The sequence below is a fragment of the Equus quagga genome, unplaced genomic scaffold (genome assembly GCF_021613505.1).
Source record: "Equus quagga isolate Etosha38 unplaced genomic scaffold, UCLA_HA_Equagga_1.0 73442_RagTag, whole genome shotgun sequence".
Lineage (NCBI taxonomy): Eukaryota > Metazoa > Chordata > Mammalia > Perissodactyla > Equidae > Equus > Equus quagga.
This window is the reverse complement of record NW_025802777.1, coordinates 143,313-162,012: the sequence shown is the minus strand read 5'-3', so window position 1 is coordinate 162,012 and position 18,700 is coordinate 143,313. Positions and strand designations below refer to the sequence as shown.

Genomic DNA, 18,700 nt, shown 5'->3' with positions numbered 1-18,700 from the left:
GGGCCGAGCCCTGGAGACGGTGACAGGAGCTGCCTCTAGTCCAGAGCCCCTCACAGGCCAGCTGTCTGACTGTGAGCTTTTGGGAGCCTCAGTTTCCTCTTCTGTCAACTGGGAACACTGCTTGCCATCTGCTTCCTTTGGAAGCTGGCTGTGAGGCCAGGTGAGCTGCTGTTCAGGACGCAGGTGGCCCAGTAAGGGCCGCACAGGTATAAGGCGTGGCCTCCACCATGAATGCTGTGCGGGGAGGTCCCTGGGTGGGGCCACTGGGCCGGCACTGGTCACTGGTGTGTCTCAGCCTGTTCGGGCTGCTCTAGCAGAATACTGTAGATGGGATGGCTGAAGCAACAGAACTTTATTTCTCACAGTTCTGCAGGCTGGAAGTCCGAGATCTGCGTGTAGCACAGGTGGTGAGGGGCGCCTTCTGGGCTGCAGGCTTCTCCTTGTCTCCTCACACAGTAGAAGGGGTCCCTTTTATCAGGGCGTTAATCTCATTCATGAGGACTCTGCTCTCATGACCTAATCACTTCCCAAAGGCGGTGCCTCCTGATACCTCACTTTCGGGGTTAGATTTCGACATAGGATCTTTAAGGGAACACATTCAGACCATAGCATCCTGGCCCTGGCCCCTCAAAGTCTATGTCCTTATCACTTGCAAAATACATTCCTTTCATCCCAGCAGCCCCAAAGTCTTAACCCATTCCAGCACGAACTCTGAAGTCTTGTATCCTTTTGGGGTTCCTGGATGTGGCTAGGCACACGCCAGAGTGGCAGGGGTGGGGACTGAGCCCTTCACAGTGATGGAGGTTGTTACCGTTATGAATGGGTGCCCTGGGACCCCGGGGATGTGGGTGTCCTTCAGGACTGCCCAGGGGCTCCGGCGGCGGGCCAGAGCTCGGGTAGCCAGGGAAATGTGCAGACCGACAAACGGACAGGGCTCCACACGAGGAAACACGTGCTGGGTCCTCTCAGGACACCTGCCTCATTTCCCCTCTGATCTATTTCAGCAGCCCCCAGGGCGTGTTTCCAGAACCCTCAGCCTCGCAAGGTGGAGAAAAGCCTGCCCTGAAGGAGGCGGGAGACGGGAAGCTGGAGTGGGGATGTCGGGATGGAGCCCTCGACCCCCTGGAAAGCTGGCTCCAAGCAGGAGGAGGGCTTTGGGGGGCAGCCCAGGAGGGTCGCTGACCTGGGCGCGGGCCCCAATCTGCGGCGAAGCGACAGCAGTCTCCCCAAGAACAGGAGGTCCCAGTACCTCCTCGGCAACTGTGAAAAGGTGGGCTTCTGGGGGTCAGTGGGGGCCCGTTGGCTGGCTCCACCAGAGCCCTGTGGGGCACAGTGACCACCAGGGAGGGGCGCATTTCCTGCCCGGGCAGAGACTCAGCTGGCCTGGGGGCTCCAGCCCAGAAAGGCCCTTAAGGAGAGGAGAATTGGGGAGCATGGTTCGGCCAGGCCTGTGCCCCACCAGGGCTGCACGATCACTTCCTCCGATTGGAAAAGCCGGGAACCGTGACAGTCCTGGGCCAGACTCCTGGAAAGCGTTGCTCCAACCTCCTTGTGCAGTGATCTCACTTCCTTGACTGGGAATGCCCTTAGCACCATCTGAAGCCCTGGGCTAACTTCGCGGAAAGGCCCGGAGAAGCGTGTTGAAAGAACACGCTGGACTTTTGTAGTCCCCTGGTCAGGTGGGCGGGAGGGCGCTTCAGCCTGCCGTCCCGCCAGGATGAAGGCAGAGCCTCATCTGCTACCGTTCCGCCACCCCACGTTGTTCCCGAGGAAGGCAGTGTTGACAGATAAACTGTAAAGTGCTGTGCAGGTTCAAATTGGGCCCAAGAGGAGGTGATCGCACCTGTTCACTCCTCCGTCCTGACTCCGCACCTGAGGCCTTTGGTGAGGGTAATTTAACCCTTGGCATGGCCAGGGAGGGCTCGGGCCTCGCTTCTCTGAAAAAAGACCCTCGAAGCTTGTCAGGGAGCATCAGTGTGTCTAAGAGAAGCCTAGGATGTGCTCATTTGAAAGTGTAGATTTGATGCCCAAGGATCTCAAAGTACCCTTTTTTGCCCTCAGCAAAAAAATCTGAGTTCCTGGATTCCTGAAAACATCAAGAAGAAAGAATGCATGTACTTTGTGGAGAGCTCCAAGCTGTCTGATGCTGGGTGAGTGGCCCTTTCTCTGTTCCCAGGCAGAGAAGCTGAGCAGAGGAAGACCGGCCCACCTCGGCAGGGGGACAGTCCCATATCCACGTAGGCCTAGGGTGCTCAGAGCATTTCTATTTACCCCACAAACCGTGTTCATTCGTGTCTGCATTTCCCCAACACCCACACCCTAGTCTGCGCTGTGCCACACTTGGGCCACGCTCTTCCTCACTTGTACTCCTTCTTTGTCACCTGGTGAACTCCTACTTATCCTTCAAGGCCTGTTGCAGATGCTGCCTCTGCTATGGAGCCCTCCTTGACCACACCCCAAGAGGTCACCTCTCCCTCCCACCACACTCTGTATATTTCTCTCTCTCTCTTTTCTTCTTTTTTGAGGAAGACTGGCCCTGAGCTAACATCCGTGCCTATCTTCCTCTACTTTATATGTGGGATGCTTGCCACAGCATGGCTTGCCAAGCGGTGCCATGTCCACACCTGGGATCTGAACTGGCGAACCCGGGGCCACCAAAGCAGAACGTGCGCACATAGCCACTGTGCCACCGGGCCGGCCCCTGTATATTTCTCGTTTATACCAGTTGTCGATTGTGCTGTAATTGTGTGGCTTTGTGGTTCTGCCTCTTGCCAGTTCTGAGCTCTGACCTGCTGACAAACAGTTAACATCCACTTATATTTGTTGAATGACATAGGGGAAGATAGAAGCGGATTACGGTATGGAGTGAGAGGTGAACAGTCACCGATGATCACGTCGTTTCTGGGGTCCTGTAATGTGCCCAGGTGTTATTACTAAAAGTGCCCCATGGATGTTTTGGGGTTCACACCTCTGGCATGGCTCTGCTTCAGATAAGACCCCTTATTCCTCACTGAGCGGTCATAGGAGTGACCTTGAGCTGAGAAGGTCGCCACCGTGCTCCAGCTGACAGCTTCATGGCTAGTGACCTCTCGTATTCTTGGTGCGTAATCAGAGTTTCGGGTTCACACCGCTTATTCTGACAATATACAGAGAGTACTTTGTAATGAGGTCTCCAGCTTTCATTATTTTTAAATGGGTTTATGAAAACAGCCTCAGAGGGAACTTGTGATACATAACTTCCTGTGTAGGAATCTGGTTTCGAAAACATTTTGTAGACTATTGCGGTAATCTGGTTTCTGTTTGTAGGGGTTCGGGGTGCCATTGATCTAGGCCCCGACCCCTTCTTTCCTCTGAATGCTAAACCAGTGGAGAAATGTTGGCGGGGGTCAGCGAGGGTTGGGGGATCCAGATCTGCCTTCTTTAGTATTTCCGTCCCGCTTTGGAGAAATAGTGCTCAGGATGCGTTTGGTTCTGAAAACTTCCAGAAGCACCTGTATTAGGATCAGGTTTAAGGAGAGGAGCTGCCCCAGGGAGATAGCAGATGGAATGGCTAGTTCATTCTGGTGTTATGACGGCTCCTTCAGGTTGCAGGAAGGGACCCAGATTGGAGAGAATGGAGCTCTCATTTCTCCCACAGGATGCTAGCCGTGGTGTTCCCGTTTATGCCCATCTAGGCCAAGAGCTCAGGAGCAGATTCTCTGATTGTTTAATTTCTGGGTCAGCGCTCTCAGCACATTTCCTGCGCTGTGTCCAGCTAGGGAACACACACAGATTCAAGATCTAATCTCACCCGAGGGCGATGGTTCAAGAGGAGAGGGAAAGGAGGAAGCTTATTATGGGCTGGCTGTTAGAAACTTAAGAGAAAATTTGGGGCAGCCGTGAGCCAAAATACGAGAGCTCGGCTCCCTGTCCTGGTGACCCCCTCCCCCACCCTGGCTCCAGCGCTCTCATCCATAGATTGAGGGGGCCACGCAAGGTGTTCCCTAAGACCCCCGCAGGTCTGAGAGTGCCTTGAGTCTCGTTAGGGGTCTCAGAGGATGGGATGGTCAGTGGGCGTGCCTCGAGTCCATCATGGCATGGGCAGTCCTGGGAGACCCTGTGTGAGCAGTGGAAACTGGGGCTGGCCAGGGACCTGCTTCACGAGTAGGGAAGGACAGCCTGAGAGGAGCCCAGGAGCTCTTGGGTATCAGTAGGCAGTGGGTCTTTTCACTGATCCCTCGTCCATGCATGGTTAGTTAATTTGCACTAATTTGATAAATTATTTCCCATCCCAACCTCATTTGACCTTCACAGAGTTTTGCAGGGTTGGGGGCAGTGAAAGCATTATTTTTCCCATTTACTGACTGAGAACTTGAGAGTCAGAAGCATATGAGGTCACACTTGCTGGGTGGCAGAGAAACTTGTCCTCTTTCTTCTGGTCCAGGAGTCTGTCGCCTGTACCATCTGGCTCAGCTTTCCTCTGGTTTTAGACTTTTTTCGGGGTCTCATCTGCATCTGGTCGTCTGGGTCATTTATTACCAGCAAAAAGTAGGAATCTAAAACATCTGTAGATTTCCAGTCAAATAAGGAGTGACGAACACACTTATCTCCTCTGTCTCCTGAAACCCCAGTATATAGTAGTAAAGGAATAAAGAGATTTCAACCCCTGAAGACAAAGAAAATAAGAGAGGAGGTAAGAGTTGAAAGAGCCGTCAATGCATTCTTGCTGGGGAAAAGCAGAAAACACAGGGGCAGCTCCCGGAGGCTGGAGTTCTGGAGCACGACCACGGGCATCCAGCTGGGCCTGGTGGGAGGGGAGAGTTTGGGGGACCGTGTGCATCCTGCTGGCCCGTGGCTGAGAGTTTCTGCTTTGAGCCTGCACTGTGTGGGGTTTTTAATCCTTTTATTTTGAAATAATTATAAACTTACAGGAGGTTGCGAAGATACTACAGAGAGATTCCATGGTCCCACCACTGGCTACAGACTTGCGTCTACCCCGCCATCCCTGACCCCTGGTGACCATTCATCTGTTCTCCGTCTCTACAATTTTTTCATTTCTAGAATGTCACATAAATGGAATCATACACTATGTGATCGTCTGACTGGCTTTTTTTTCACTCGGCGTAAGGCCGTTGAGATCCGTCTGAGTTGCTGTGTAGACAGTTGGCTCCTCTTGGTTGCTGTGTGGTCCTTCGCTTTCAACGGGCCTATATCGTTATATTTGAAGTGAGGTTTTTGTAGACAACCAATAATCGGGTCTGATTTTTTTTATGCACTCTGCCAATCTCTGCTTTTCAACTCGTCTATTCAGACATTACATTTAATGGGATTATTGATATGTTGGGACTTGAGTCTGCCATGTTCTTTTTGGTTCTCAGTTTGCTCTGTATTTCTTTTCCTGCCTTTCTGTAGGTTACTTGAATAATTTTTAGAGTTCCATTTTGATTTATCCACACTATTTTTGAGAGTATCTCTTTGTAGAGCTTTGTTTATTTGTTGCTCCAGGTTTATATTATATATTCACAGTTTATCACAATCTACTGATATCTGCTCATCTGCTGGTCTTACATAATCTGCCAATATGTGTATGACTTAGTCTCCTGGTGTTGACCAGTTTGAGTGAAGCGTAGAAACATTACCTCCTTTCACATCCCTTACTCATCCCCATTTATAATATAATTGCTTAAAATATTTCCTCCACATGCATTGAGCACCATGTTAGAAAGTGTTGTAACTTTGGCTCAACCCAACCATCAAACATAATTCAGAAAATTCCGGAGAAGGAAAAGGTATTCTATTTACCCGTATTTTTTCTCTTTCCGTTATTCTTTGTTCCTTTCTGATAATCCAAAATTCCTTCTTTTATCATCTCATTTCTGTTTAGAGAACTTCCTTTAGCCATCCTTGTAGGGTAGCTCTGCTGGTGACAAATTCCCTTAGTTTTCTTTCGTCTGAGGATGTCTTGACTTCCCTTTCATATGTGAATGACATTTTTGCTGATATAGAATTCTGGGCTGATAGTTTTTGTCTTTCAGTATTTGAAAAATGTTGCGCTATTTCTTCCTGGCTTCTGATGAGAAGTCAGTTGTTGTTTGAATTGTTTTCCTCCAACTGGCAAAGTATCATTTCTGTCTTGCTGTTTTCAAGATTTTTCCTTTGTCTTTAGTTTTTGGAAGTTTGACCATTACATGTCTTGGTGTGCATCTCCTTTGGGCTTATCCTGTTTAGTGTTCACTCATATTCTTGAATCTGTAGATTTGTGTCTTTTTTTTTCAAATACGAGAAATTTTGGCCATTCTTTTTTCTTTTTTGCTATTGTTGGTAGTATTGTTTTTTTAAAATTTCACTTTCTAATTGTTTGTTTCTTCTATATAGAATGAAGTTGATTAATGTTTGTTGACCTTGTGTCCTACAAACTTGTTAGACTTTCTTGTCAATTCTTGTGTTTTTTTTTTGTAGATTCCTTAGGATTTTCGACACACACAATTATGTTATCTGTGCATAAATATGGTTTTACTTCTTTTCCTATCTGTTTGCCTTTTCTCTATCTCTCTTTCTTCCTTGCTTATTTCATTAGCCAGGGCCTCTAGCACCCTGCTGAATAGCAGTGGTGAGGGTGGACGTCCTTCTCTTGTCCTCGGTCTCCAGGATAAAGCATTCAACCTTTCATCATTGAGTATGCTGTTGCCAGTAGGACTTTCATAGATGCTTTTTATCAGGTTGGGGAATTCTCCTTTATTCCTAGTTTGTTGAATGTTGTTATTATGAGTGGGGGTTGAATTTGGTAAAATACTTTATGCATCCAAGCAATTGATCATATGACTTTCCTCCTTTATTTTGCAAATATGGTACATTAGATCAATTGATTTTTAAATGTTAACCCAACCTTGCATTCCTGGGAAGGCTCTCACTTGGTCATAATTTCTTTACATACTTTTTCAGCCTTGCCTTCTTTCTCTTGTCCTTCGGGGACTCTGATGATGTGAATGTTTGATCTTTTGTCATAGTTCTACAGGCCCCAGAGGGTCTGTTTATTTGTTTATTTAGGCCTGTTTTCTCTCTGTTGTTCGCATTGGTTCATTTCGACTGTTCTGTCTTCAAATTCATGGATTCTTTCCTCTGTCACCTCGATTCTGATGCTGAATTCATCCAGTGAGTTTTAAAAATTTTGTTTAATGCATTTTTCAGTCCTAAAATTTATATTTGATGTGTCGTCTATTTCTTTGCTGAGACTTTATATTTTTTCATTTTTTCCAAGTGTGTTCACAATTTCTTGTTAAAGCATTTTTGTGGTGCCTGCCTTAAAATCCTTGCCAGATCATTCCAACATCTGTGTCATCTTGGTCCTGGTGGCTCTTGTCTTTTCTCATTCTGGTTGAGATTTTCCTGGTTTCTGGTATGGCTACTGATTTCCAGTTGAAACCTTGATATTGTAGGGATTACGGTGTAAGACTCTTGATCCTGTGTTTCAGGTGGTCCACTATGAGCTGCCTATGGGGAGGAAGGGCACCATCTCGTCACTGCCTTGTAGAGGCGGAGGGCCAAGTCCCCCTGAGCTTCAACTAATGCTTGGTGGGGAGGGGCTTCTTGTTCCTGCTTGTGCAGTGGGGGGAGTTCCAGCTCCCCACTGGGCCTCCCCTGATCCCACCCTGGCTAGGAGGGGCAGGGGTGCCTTATACTGCCCCCATGTGGCCTCCACTGACACTCTGGCCAGGATGCCTCGTTACTGCTGGGTGGGGTGAAAGTCCTGGGTCTCCACTGGGCCTCTGTGACACCCCCAGCAGGAGCAGGACAGGCACCCCGTTACCTCTGGTGACTGTGTGGTCTTTGCAGGAAGGTGGTGTGCGAGTGTGGTTACACGCATGAGCAGCACTTGGAGGAGGCCACCTGGCCCTGTGCCTTCCAGGGCAAGGAATGGGACCCAAAGAAGCATGTCCAGGAGATGCCAACGGACGCCTTTGGTGACATTGCCTTCATGGGCCTGGGTCAGAAGGTGGGAAAGGTTGGTTTCCATCACTCCATTATTCTTACTGTGGACCAGACCCCACTGTCAGTGACCCTCGGTGGCTGGGACTTCCTGGGTTTGGAGGGAGAGGCTGGGTGAAATCCCAGGGCACAGAGCCCTCCCAGGGCTAAGGGTGGGGCAGGCGGGGCTCCCCAAGGCTAACAGACCCAGTAGCAGAGGCGAGAGCTGTGCCAGGGGGCCGCACAGCAGGGTGGGAGGCCAGCAGAGCCTTGAGCTTGCTCAGGAACACGGGAGGGGCAGAGGGAGGCCCAGGCCCTGGCGAGTCTGTCATGTACGGTGGATCGCAGGGTGGTCCCTGGACCAACAGCACTGCCAAGCGAACTCTCGGGCCCCACCCTAGACCTGCTGAATTGGGTGCCCAGCCTCCCTCATTTTAACCAGTCTTCCGCAGGATTTTGATGCAGCTTTTGGGCATCGTTGACCTATGGGGTCTGGTGGAGCCACTTCTTCTGTGCTGGGGCTCTGGAAACCCTGAACCTCTTACTAACTGAGTGTGACTTTTCTCCTCAACTCCTCTGAGTCTCTGAGACGCCGCCCACTTGGCCAAAGAGGTTGCACAAGGAGGGTCCGAGGATGGGGTCACACCAGCTTCCTGGGTGGCCACCGGCCCAGAGCCCGCTGCATCAGCACCACCACGTGTTGGGTGCTCACCAAGCCCCTGTCCTTTGGAGCCACTCTCAGGGCCAGTCCAGTGGGCTGGGTGTCTTAGGTGTGGCTGGCCCAACCCGAGAGGAGGCGTCCTCCATGGAGCACGGGCGTTCTTCTGCAGCACAGGGGCTCGGAGTGAGAGTGGCCCTGGAGGGCAGTGTCTGGACCAGAAGCCAAGGGCAACTGACCCAAAGTGACAGGTCATGGAGACCCAGGGCAGGCGTGTGGCCAAGAGGGAGACTGTACTAGATGAAGACGGAGAGAAGGAAGGACAGGACAGCTGCTGGTTAAACCTGGGAGGACACGACGGCGGGCTGGCCTTTACTGTGGGACTGAAGCAGACATGGGGTCTCCAGCGTGGGGTGCCCCCGACACAGAGAGGGAGAGTAGAGAGGCAGCTGGGCTGAGGGTCTGTGACGATGAGGGGCAGTTCTTTGCCGTGGGGCCCCTCTTCTGGGCCTTTGCCTCCCCCTTTTCTCCCAATTCATGCCCTGTATGGCTGCAACCCTCACTGAATCTAGACCCAGGGGTGAGGCGACCACGGCCCGCTTGAGGCTATGGGACATGGCCGGGGGTGGGGACACTGTCCCCCACTGTGCTGTGGCCTCGGACTGGCCCAGCTGGCCACTGACCCAGCCTCCTCTGCTGTCCTCTGACTTCCCCGCAGTATGTCCGCCTCTCCCAGGACACGCCCTCCAGCGTCATCTACCACCTCATCACCCAGCACTGGGGCCTGGATGTCCCCAACCTTCTCATCTCGGTCACTGGAGGGGCCAAGGACTTTAACATGAAGCCCAGGCTGAAGAACGTCTTCCGCAGAGGCCTGGTCAAGGTGGCCCAGACCACAGGTAACGCCTGGGAGGGGGGACATGAGGCCTGGACCACAGGGAGCGCTCAGGCCTGGGAGCAAGGGGCAGGCTGAAGGAGGAGTGGGTCCCTGCGAGACAGAGCCGGGGCGTTGGGACTGCTTGGCCCTCGGGGGTCCCTGAGGCCACTCTGGGCCCCAGTGGAGAAGCATGTGGTCAGACTCACCCGGCGCTCCCTGCCCACCCTCCTTCCCTGATGTCCTGCTGCTGCCCCACGGCTGGCTTGGCTTGCCTGTCAGGACAGACAGGGCCCTGGCTCACTCCCCGATGGTGACGCCCTGCTCTGCGCCTAGAGGAGGCCTGGAAGCTGTGAGCTTCCGCGGGCGGGCAGAGGAGGCCAGGAGCATGGGTTAGCCTGGGGGGTGCGAGTGAGTTCCTGTTACCTAATCTTTCTGTCAGTGTCATGGAAGGAAGGATTCGTTTCCGTCATTGACTCCCTCCCTGAGGTCACACTCCCAGTAAGAGCAGGGCAGGGGCTGTGTGCCGGGACCCTGTGTCCGCCTGAAGTATCCAGGGCTCCTCGGGAGGCGGCCCTCGGGGCTCTCTCAAAGTGACAATCGATAAGCAGATCCCATGCCCAGGGCCCCTGAGGGGGTTCTGCCAGTGTAAGTCAATGCCCCGAGAGCAAGGATTTGGGGTCCAGGTGAGACTGGGGTCACCCAGAGGGCACTGAGCCTCTTTCTGGGATCTGGTTTCAGCCAAGGGTGTGAGGGCCACACCCTCGGTTTGGCCTCTGCCCTGAAACAGAGTCTTAATCTGAGTCTTAATTGGCCCATGTCGCTCAATTTCATTGTCTACTTGTAGGCCCTGGGTTTTCGGGATCCTTCCATTTCCCTCCGTCCCTGCCTGCAGATCGACCGAATCTTGGCTCAGTGCAGCTGACCATCAGCAAGCACACTTGTAACCTCTGCCGCACATTCAGCAGGCGCTCACCTGTCCCCAGGGAGTCACGGGTGACGGTTGTACCACATCTCGTGGTTATCTTTTCAGCGTTTACTGTCAATCAGCCACTTCCCGGCCCCAAGGCCAGTGCCACGTGGTTTAGTTTGGTTTTTATGGCGACGCCATGACTGGCTTCCAGGCTTCAATGCCTGTACAGTTGTCGGCACCGTGCTGGGACCAGGCAGCCCAAACAAGAGCAGACGTGGCTCTTGGCTTATGTTTCAAGGAGGTGGCTGCAGGTCAGCGGCTGCAGGTCCGCTCCATGTGTCTTCTCATTCCGGGACACAGACCAGAGGAGCAGACCCCACAGGGGACCTGCTGTCCTCGTGGCAGATGGAGTACTGCAAAAACAGCTGGCGCAAATTCAGGTTCCTCAGACCTGGCATCGGTTCTTCTTGCCAGCATGAGAGGACCAAACCGGGCCACTGGTCGGGCTGGACAGTGGGGTGGGAGGTGTGTCCCCCATAGGGGCCTCTGTAAGTTGTGTGGCAGTGGGTGGGACTTATGATCCCGCACAGGGAACAGGGCCCAGTGGCGGACACAGGGATGCAGTCTACCACACTCTATGCCCAAAAACCAAGGGGAAGAAGGGAAGTTTATGTGTCTTGATATAGAAGCATTCAGAGAAATTTCTGAGGTGCCATGTTTCCGAGACCGGACAGGAGGCAGGCAGAGAGGACAAGGCCTGCCGTCAGGAGCTGGGGGTGGGGTGGGCTGGGGGGCCTGTTTCTGTCCCCGCCTCCCTGAGCAGCACAGGAAACCTTGGCTCCCAGCTGCAGCGTTGAGGACGTAATCGCGGTTTGGCTTCCTCTGAAATCCTGTTTTTTTTTTTTTTAAATTATTTTATTGAGGTCATATTGGTTTATAACATTGTATAATTTCAGGTGTACATTATTATATTTCAGTTTCTGTATAGGCTGCATCGTGCGCACCACCAATAGTCTACTTTATATCCATCACCCCCTTGTGCCCACCCCCAGCCCCCTTCCCCTCTGGTAGCCACTAAATTGTTCTCTTTGTCCATGTGTTAGTTTATCTTCCACATATGAGTGAAATCCTTTCTCTATCTAGCTTTCTGTATCTAGCTCATTTATCTTTCTCTATCTTGTCTTTCTCTATCTAGCTTATTTCTTTAACACCATACCCTCAAGGTCCATCCATGTTGTTGCAAATGGGACGATTTTGTCTTTTTTATGACTGAGTAGTACTCCATCGTATATATATACACCACCTCTTCTTTACTCATTCATCAGTTGATGGGCACTTGGGTCGCTCCCATGTCTTGGTTGTTGTGAATTACGCTGCAGCGAACATAAGGGTGCATAGATCTCTCTGTATTGTTGATTTAATGTTCTTTGGATAAATATCCAGAAGTGGGATAGCTGGATCGTATGGTATTTCTATTTTTAAGAAATCTCCATACTGTTTTCCATAGTGGCTGCATCAGTTTACATTCCCTTTTCTCCACAACCTCTCCCACATTTGTTATTTTTTGTCTTGTTAATTATAGCCATTCTGATGGGTGTGAGGTGATATCTTGCTGTAGTTTTGATTTGCATTTCCTAATCATTAGTGATGTTGAACATCTTTTCATTTGCCTGTTGTCCATCTGTATGTCTTCTTTGGAAAAATTGTCTGTCCATATCCTCTGCCCATTTTTTGATCGGGTTGTTTGTTTTTTTTATAGTTCAGTTGTGTGAGTTCTTTATATTATGGAGATTAACCCCTTGTTGGATATATTATTTGCAAACATTTTCTCCCAGTCGGTGGGCTGTCTTTTCGTTTTGTTCCTGGTTTCCTTTGCCTTACAGAAGCTCTTTAGTCTGATGAAGTCCCGCTTGTTTATTTTTTCTTTTGTTTCCCTTGCCCGAGTAGACATGGTATTCGAAAAGATGCTGCTAAGACCAGTGTCAAAAAGTGTACTGCCTATATTTTCTTCTAGGTGTTTTATGGTTTCAGGTCTTAGATTCAAGTCTCTAGTTCATTTTGAGTTAATTTTTGTGTAGGGTGTGAGATAACGGTCTACTTTCATTCTTGTGTGTGTGGCTGTCCAGTTTTCCCAACACCATTTATTGAAGAGACTTTCCTTTCTCCCTGTATGTTTGTGGCTCCTTTGTTGAAGATTAACTGTCTGTAGATGTGTGGGGCTCTCAATTCTGTTCCATTGACCTGTGTGTCTGTTTTGTACCAGTACCGTGCTGTTTTCATCACTATGGCTTTATAGGACACTCTGAAACAAGAGACTGTGATGCCTCCAGCTTTTAAGACTTACCCCTGATCATGAGTTTGAAGGCCCTTGAGTAGGGGCTCGGCGGGCATGGGGGACTGAGCATCAGAAGCATGCAGGGCCTTAGGTGTCAAGCTCAGGTGTGGCAGGGTGCGCACCAGGACCCATGGGCCTGCCCACCCTCTCTCCTTTCCCCAGGGGCCTGGATTATCACTGGGGGGACCCACACGGGCGTGATGAAGCAGGTGGGTGAGGCCGTGCGCGACTTCAGCCTGAGCAGCAGCTACAACGAAGGAGAAGTCGTCACCATTGGAATTGCCACGTGGGGCACCTTGCACAACCGAGAAGGCCTGATCCATCCCACGGTGAGCCGAGTGGGCGTGCTCCTGGGGTGGTGGGGTCAGAGGAGAGACGGGAGGCAGGGAGTTGATGTGTAGGATCTGACGGGGGACAGCAGTGGACAGACCACCATCTGGGCACCAGGGTAGATGCAGCGTGGAGGGGAGAGGCTGGACAGGGACACAGGAGCTCTGGGCTCGAGGCCCCCGCACTGCAGATGCTGGTGACCCGGGACAAGTAGCTAATTGGCTGGACTCTGGTTTCCCCCTTGAGATTACAAGATGGGTCCACATAGGAGTCGCCTAAGAGCCACCGCTGGTCTGGGGCTCTGCTAACAGCCACTCAGATGAGAAAGGAAGGGGGCTGAGTGCAAGGAGGTGGCTTGGCCAAGAGCACGCGGCCCATGAGCGTCTGGGTGGGCTTGACCCCAGGCTGTCTGATCCCAAAGTGTGACCTTGTGACCCTTGAACCCCTGCACTCAGATCTCCTCCAGCCCAGGGACTGCATGATGCTCTGACTTCCGACAGTCATTACCCACAAGGAGCTTCTTTTAAGATTGAAGAGAGAGCGCTCCTGTTTCCATTTCACTGGGTGCAGCTGTGGGAAGCAATTGCTCAAATACGGAGCCTTGAGTTGGAAAAGATAATTTGTTTCATCTGATAAGATTGTTTAGGGACACTAGATTTGGCATAATGAGCACACGTCCACTTAGTCCACAGAGTCAGGAAAGCTCGGGGGACACTGGCCCCAAACACAAGCCTCTGTAGGGGAGAAAGAATTCCTCTGCCCACTCTGGGTCCTTCTGTCTGGACTACAAATTAAATTCACATGAGACAGAATAACAGGGGAAAATCAACAGAGCTTTATGACATGTATACATGGGAGAAACCAAGGACACTGCATAACTCGGCCATCTGGCCAAAGCTGCCAGCTTAAGTAGCATCTTCAGTTAAAGGCAAAGGAGGAGGTTGGGGTAGTCTTTGGGATTTCAGAGGGGAGGAAGACAATTTACATGGAGACGGAAATGCAAATGTTTGTTAAAGCAAGTTTTGCTGGGCCAAAAATGGGCTTGCTGGTGCCTTTCTTTCTTTCTTTTTGAGGAAGGTTAGTCCTGAGCTAACTACTGCCAATCCTCCTCTTTTTGCTGAGGAAGACTGGCCCTGAGCTAACATCCGTGCCCATCTTCCTCTACTTTATATGTGGGACGCCTACCACAGCATGGCTTGCCAAGTGATGCCATGTCCGCACCCGGGATCGGAACTGGTGAACCCTGGGCCGCTGAAGTGGAACGTGCAAACTTAACCACTGCACCACCGGGCCGGCCCCTGTTGGTGCCTTTCTATTGCACCTATTTCACGTTATACTATAGCTATCTTACGGTGTGATATCTTATGGCTTCCTGGAACAGGCCTTCTAGGTGAAATTCTTTTAGGCAGTTTGGGGTAAGGTTGAATGTTCTTCCTGAGTCTTCCCAGCCTTTATTGTCTTCAGCTCGGAAGAATCCGCATGGCAGAGTGGCACACATCTTGGGGCGGCCTGCCCTGAACCCCGTCATCTCCGTGACTTCTGAGGAGGCTTTCTCATAACTGCCCCATGAGTGGTGACTCGGGAACCGGCCCTTCTCCCCTGGGCCGTGCAGCCTGTGCTCGTTTCCCGGGGAGCCTCTCTGGTGTGATTCCTTTAGCCATCACAAATGCTCGAGATCTGGGCAGCCCGACTCCGGCCTTTGTGTTCCATCTGTGTCAGCATCGTAGACGCACTTGGCTGGACGGGGCTGGTCCTGTCCTGTGTGCTCATTCTGTGGAGCGGAAATCTGAGGCCGAGAGAGAGTGGGTGACTTCCAGGATCACTATGTTCTCTTCCCCACATTTGGAGTTCATAAGACTCCCCACGATACCAGCCTGCCGGCCCCTGTGGACAACAGGGGGTGTGCGCTGGTCCAGCAGCCGTCCCTCTGGGATCACTGTCCTGGGGCGGCTGCAACAAATGTCACAAACCTGGTGGCTTAGAGCAACAGAAATTTCCTCTCTGCCGTTTCCGGAGGCCAGAACTCTGAGATCGGTATGACTTGGCCACAGTCAAGTTGTCGGCAGAGCCGTGCTTCCTCCAGAGGCTCTAGGGGAGGGTCCTTCCTTGCCCCGTCCAGCTTCTGGCGGCTGCCGGCTTTCCTTGGCTTGTGGCCGCATCACTCCAGCCTCTGCCTTCGTGGTCACACGGCCTCCGCCTCTTCTGTCGTCACGTGTCCATCTGCCTCTCTCTTTCAGGGACACTTGTGATGGCATTTAGGACCCACCTGGATAACCCAGTCCAGATTAATCTTCCCATGTTAAGATCCTTAACTTCGTCGCATCAGCAGAGACCCTTCTTCCAAACAAGGGAACATTCACAGGCTCCAGCGATCAGGACTCCTGCATCTTTGGAGGGTCGTTTATCAGCCTACTAGATCCCTCATTCCCAGCGTTAAAGATGTAGGACTTTCCGTCTGTCTGTGTCCGACTCTTCTCTGCCGTCCTCAGGGTGGCTTCCCTGCCGAGTACATCGTGGATGAGGATGGCCAAGGGCACCTGACCTGCCTGGACAGCAACCACTCCCACTTCATCCTTGTGGATGACGGGACCCACGGCCGCTACGGGGTGGAGATTCCCCTGAGGACGAAGCTGGAGAAGTTCATATCGGAGCAGACCAAGGAGAGAGGAGGTGAGTGGAGCTCGCTTCCGAGGGCGCGCGGGACAGAGAGAGGAGCAGGCTGGTCAAGGTGTCTGGGACACAGCTGTCCGTGACCAGGACATTCAACAGGCGGGGCACTCAAGGTGCGCGATCAGAAGGCACCTGGATTTCTTTCCCACCATCTCTTTGCACTTATTCGGTAGGGTCATCTCTCGTCCCTTTTAACCAGGTGAAGGACAGTCAGGGCAGGCCCCCGGCTCCTCTGCTCCCTCTCAGGTCACAGACCATCCTATAGCCATTCGACCACACAAACATGTCTCGGCTCAGAAGACAGAACCTGCCAAAACTCGGGCCTGGACATCTTTCCTTGAGGTGGGATGGGATGGAGGCTAGGACACTGGGAGGTCAAATACACAGGACTTTGCATATGATTTGAGGGAGGTGAAGAAGGACCGAGATATCGGAGTTTCTAGCTCTGTCCCTGGGCTGGGTGGGCACCTTCGGAGCAGCGTTGTTCCTTGCACATCAGCATCCCTGGGGGGCTTGTCAACCCGGAGAATGGCCCACCCCAGAGGCTCTGACTCACAGGTCCAGATGGGTGAGAGCCTCATTCCCAAGTCCCCAGGTGACGCTGAGGGTGCCGGTCCGGGGACCACCCTGAGAACCCTGCTCCACTGAGGACGTGGGTGCGGAGTGTTTGGGGGTGCGAGTGTGTGGGGGCCGTGAGATCATGCGGGAACTTGGAGAGAACGTTTGTGGCCCGGGGAAAGACATTTCTGAAGTCTTCACACATCCCCCGGCTGCCGACTGGCTGAAAAAAAGCTCAAGGTGGGGACCGGACGGCCGGACAGAGGACAGAGTTTCCAATGCCAAGCTCCCACGTCACGTGTGTGCGTGTGCCACTGCTTGATGTGTCCCTGTGGCACGCCCAGAGTTGAGGCATTGTGAAAGCCTGCAGAGAAAGGCAGCTGGCTGTGGCGTCCTGCTGGACCCTGCTTGTCGCTCTGATGGCCCACAGCCCCCAGCTCTCCCCCACCCCGAAAAGGGGCAGGAGAGGCAGGGGCAAGAGAGGTGCCGTCACCAGGCCCTCGAGTTTGCTCTCATTACACAGAAAAGGCAGGTGCTCTGGCAGCTCCAGGGTGCCAACCTTTAAAGCTGCTTAGTACTTACAACATGGCTCCCAACCGACGCTCGCATGGGATGAGGCCGGAGCTGGCAGGGGGGTGGGAACTGTACCCAGGTGGAGAGTCTGAGCCCTGCCTTCCCTAAGCGGGGCCTCTGTGCTTCATCCTAGGCGTGGCCATCAAGATCCCCATTGTCTGTGTGGTGCTGGAGGGGGGACCTGGCACACTGCATGTGAGTACTGGCTGCAGGGTGGGGGCGTCTTGGGGGTCGAGTCTTGCTGTTGGGGGACAGCTGGCCCAAAGCGCTGTTACCAGCATCCCAGCGGGGTCATTGGCAAGAGGGCTTGTCCACCACAGGGTGGAGAAAGGGAGGCCCACCACGTGGCAGGGCCCTTTCCGAGGGGGCAGGTGGGCTGGGAAGGGAGCCTGCAGAGTGGTCCCCGCTGTGGGGGGGCTGCGCTGGCTTTGGCCCTGGGCGGTTGACCAGCACAGAAGTAAGGGGGCTCCAGAGGGGACTGCAGCAATCATGGAGCCGGCGCCCCTCGCCACCACCCCTCCTGGACCCTGGGGCAGCCCGTGGGGGTTTCTGCAACTCTGCAGCCAGACTCCCCTCAAGGGGTTCTCAAAATATAGGCCCTCAGGCCATGCCCCAGCCCCGAGGGTCCAGCAGCTGAATCGAAGGCAGGCTCCTCGGTGGTTTTAACTCACTGCCCACAAACCTTTCTTCAGAGCCCTCCCTATGGGGTGTGGTTCACCTCACTCAGGGGATGCTGACCAACTTTATTTCTGCTGTAGGAACAGACAACAACATTACAGCCTGCAGATTTGGGGCAGGAGCATGGACGTTTCGTTTATGGGATCATAGAAAACGTCCGTTTATGTTTAGTGATTGCAGGAGGTCAACCTAGAACCTTGGGGTGTCCTGGGGGATGGGAAAGCATCTGGTCCCCCACGCCCACCCCTGCAGCATCCTCTTCATGGCTCTCACACAGACGGTGCCCAGGCTGCTTCCTCGCACCCAGAGTAGGGCGCCTGCTCCCACTGAAGGCCTCCTTCCTACTGGGGTCACGAGCCCCTTCCTGAAGCTGATCTCACCCTGGGTCCTGGGGTCTCTCTTGTTGTCCTGGTCTTACCCTGGGCCTTAACGAGGGAGCGAAAGTCCGGGCCAGGCAGCGCCTCCTGTCTCTGGAGAGTATCTGGAGATGGCTCACGTGTCCACAGGTCAATGGGCGGAAATGTCCAGACCTTTCATTACAGAGGCGTGGGGCGATAGGCCCGAGAGATGATGCATGAGGTGAATGCCCCACAGTATATAGGATTAGCTGCTTTTTCATCTGAGCAGTGGAATGCTAGCAAACTAAAGGGTTCAGTGAATTTCACAATAGCCCACTGGCCCTGACAGTAAATGCTGTTGGAGAATTCTCCACTTTAGGAAGTGTCAGGGTGGGCGGGGATCCAGGCCCCGGGGCTCATGGTTGGCCCCCGCCTTGCAGACCATCTACAACGCCATCACCAACGGCACCCCCTGCGTGATCGTGGAGGGCTCGGGCCGCGTGGCCGACGTCATTGCCCAGGTGGCTGGTCTGCCCATCTCTGAGATCACCATCTCCCTGATTCAGCAGAAGCTGAGCATGTTCTTCCAGGAGATGTTTGAGACCTTCACCGAAGGCAGGATTGTGGAGTGGACCAAAAAGGTGAGGCAGGCAGGCGCGTCGGTCTTCAGGCATGAGCCTGCAGCTGGTACGTCTGGAGGCTGTTGGCCTGGTAAGTAGGACTAGGACACACAGGACTCAGAAACAGAGACCCCAGGGGGCCTGAGGCAGGCATGGAAGTGATCTGCAGAGGGTGGTAGTCTTTGAGCCGGGTGGGCAGACGGCCCAGG

At 52.8% G+C, this 18,700-nt stretch overlaps 1 protein-coding gene across 1 annotated transcript in view; it reads left to right on the top strand.

Annotated features, from left to right (window-relative positions):
* LOC124234399 (transient receptor potential cation channel subfamily M member 2-like) overlaps window positions 1-18,700 on the top strand; it is a 58,530-nt gene that overhangs the window by 3,597 nt on the left and 36,233 nt on the right. Inside the window, exons 2-9 of the mRNA XM_046651758.1 lie at window positions 1,005-1,270; window positions 2,062-2,150; window positions 7,813-7,981; window positions 9,321-9,501; window positions 12,887-13,053; window positions 15,544-15,724; window positions 16,989-17,050; window positions 18,312-18,512. Coding sequence (XP_046507714.1) covers window positions 1,106-1,270; window positions 2,062-2,150; window positions 7,813-7,981; window positions 9,321-9,501; window positions 12,887-13,053; window positions 15,544-15,724; window positions 16,989-17,050; window positions 18,312-18,512 — 1,215 coding nt within the window. The 5' untranslated portion in view covers window positions 1,005-1,105. The remainder of the gene's footprint in view (window positions 1-1,004; window positions 1,271-2,061; window positions 2,151-7,812; window positions 7,982-9,320; window positions 9,502-12,886; window positions 13,054-15,543; window positions 15,725-16,988; window positions 17,051-18,311; window positions 18,513-18,700) is intronic.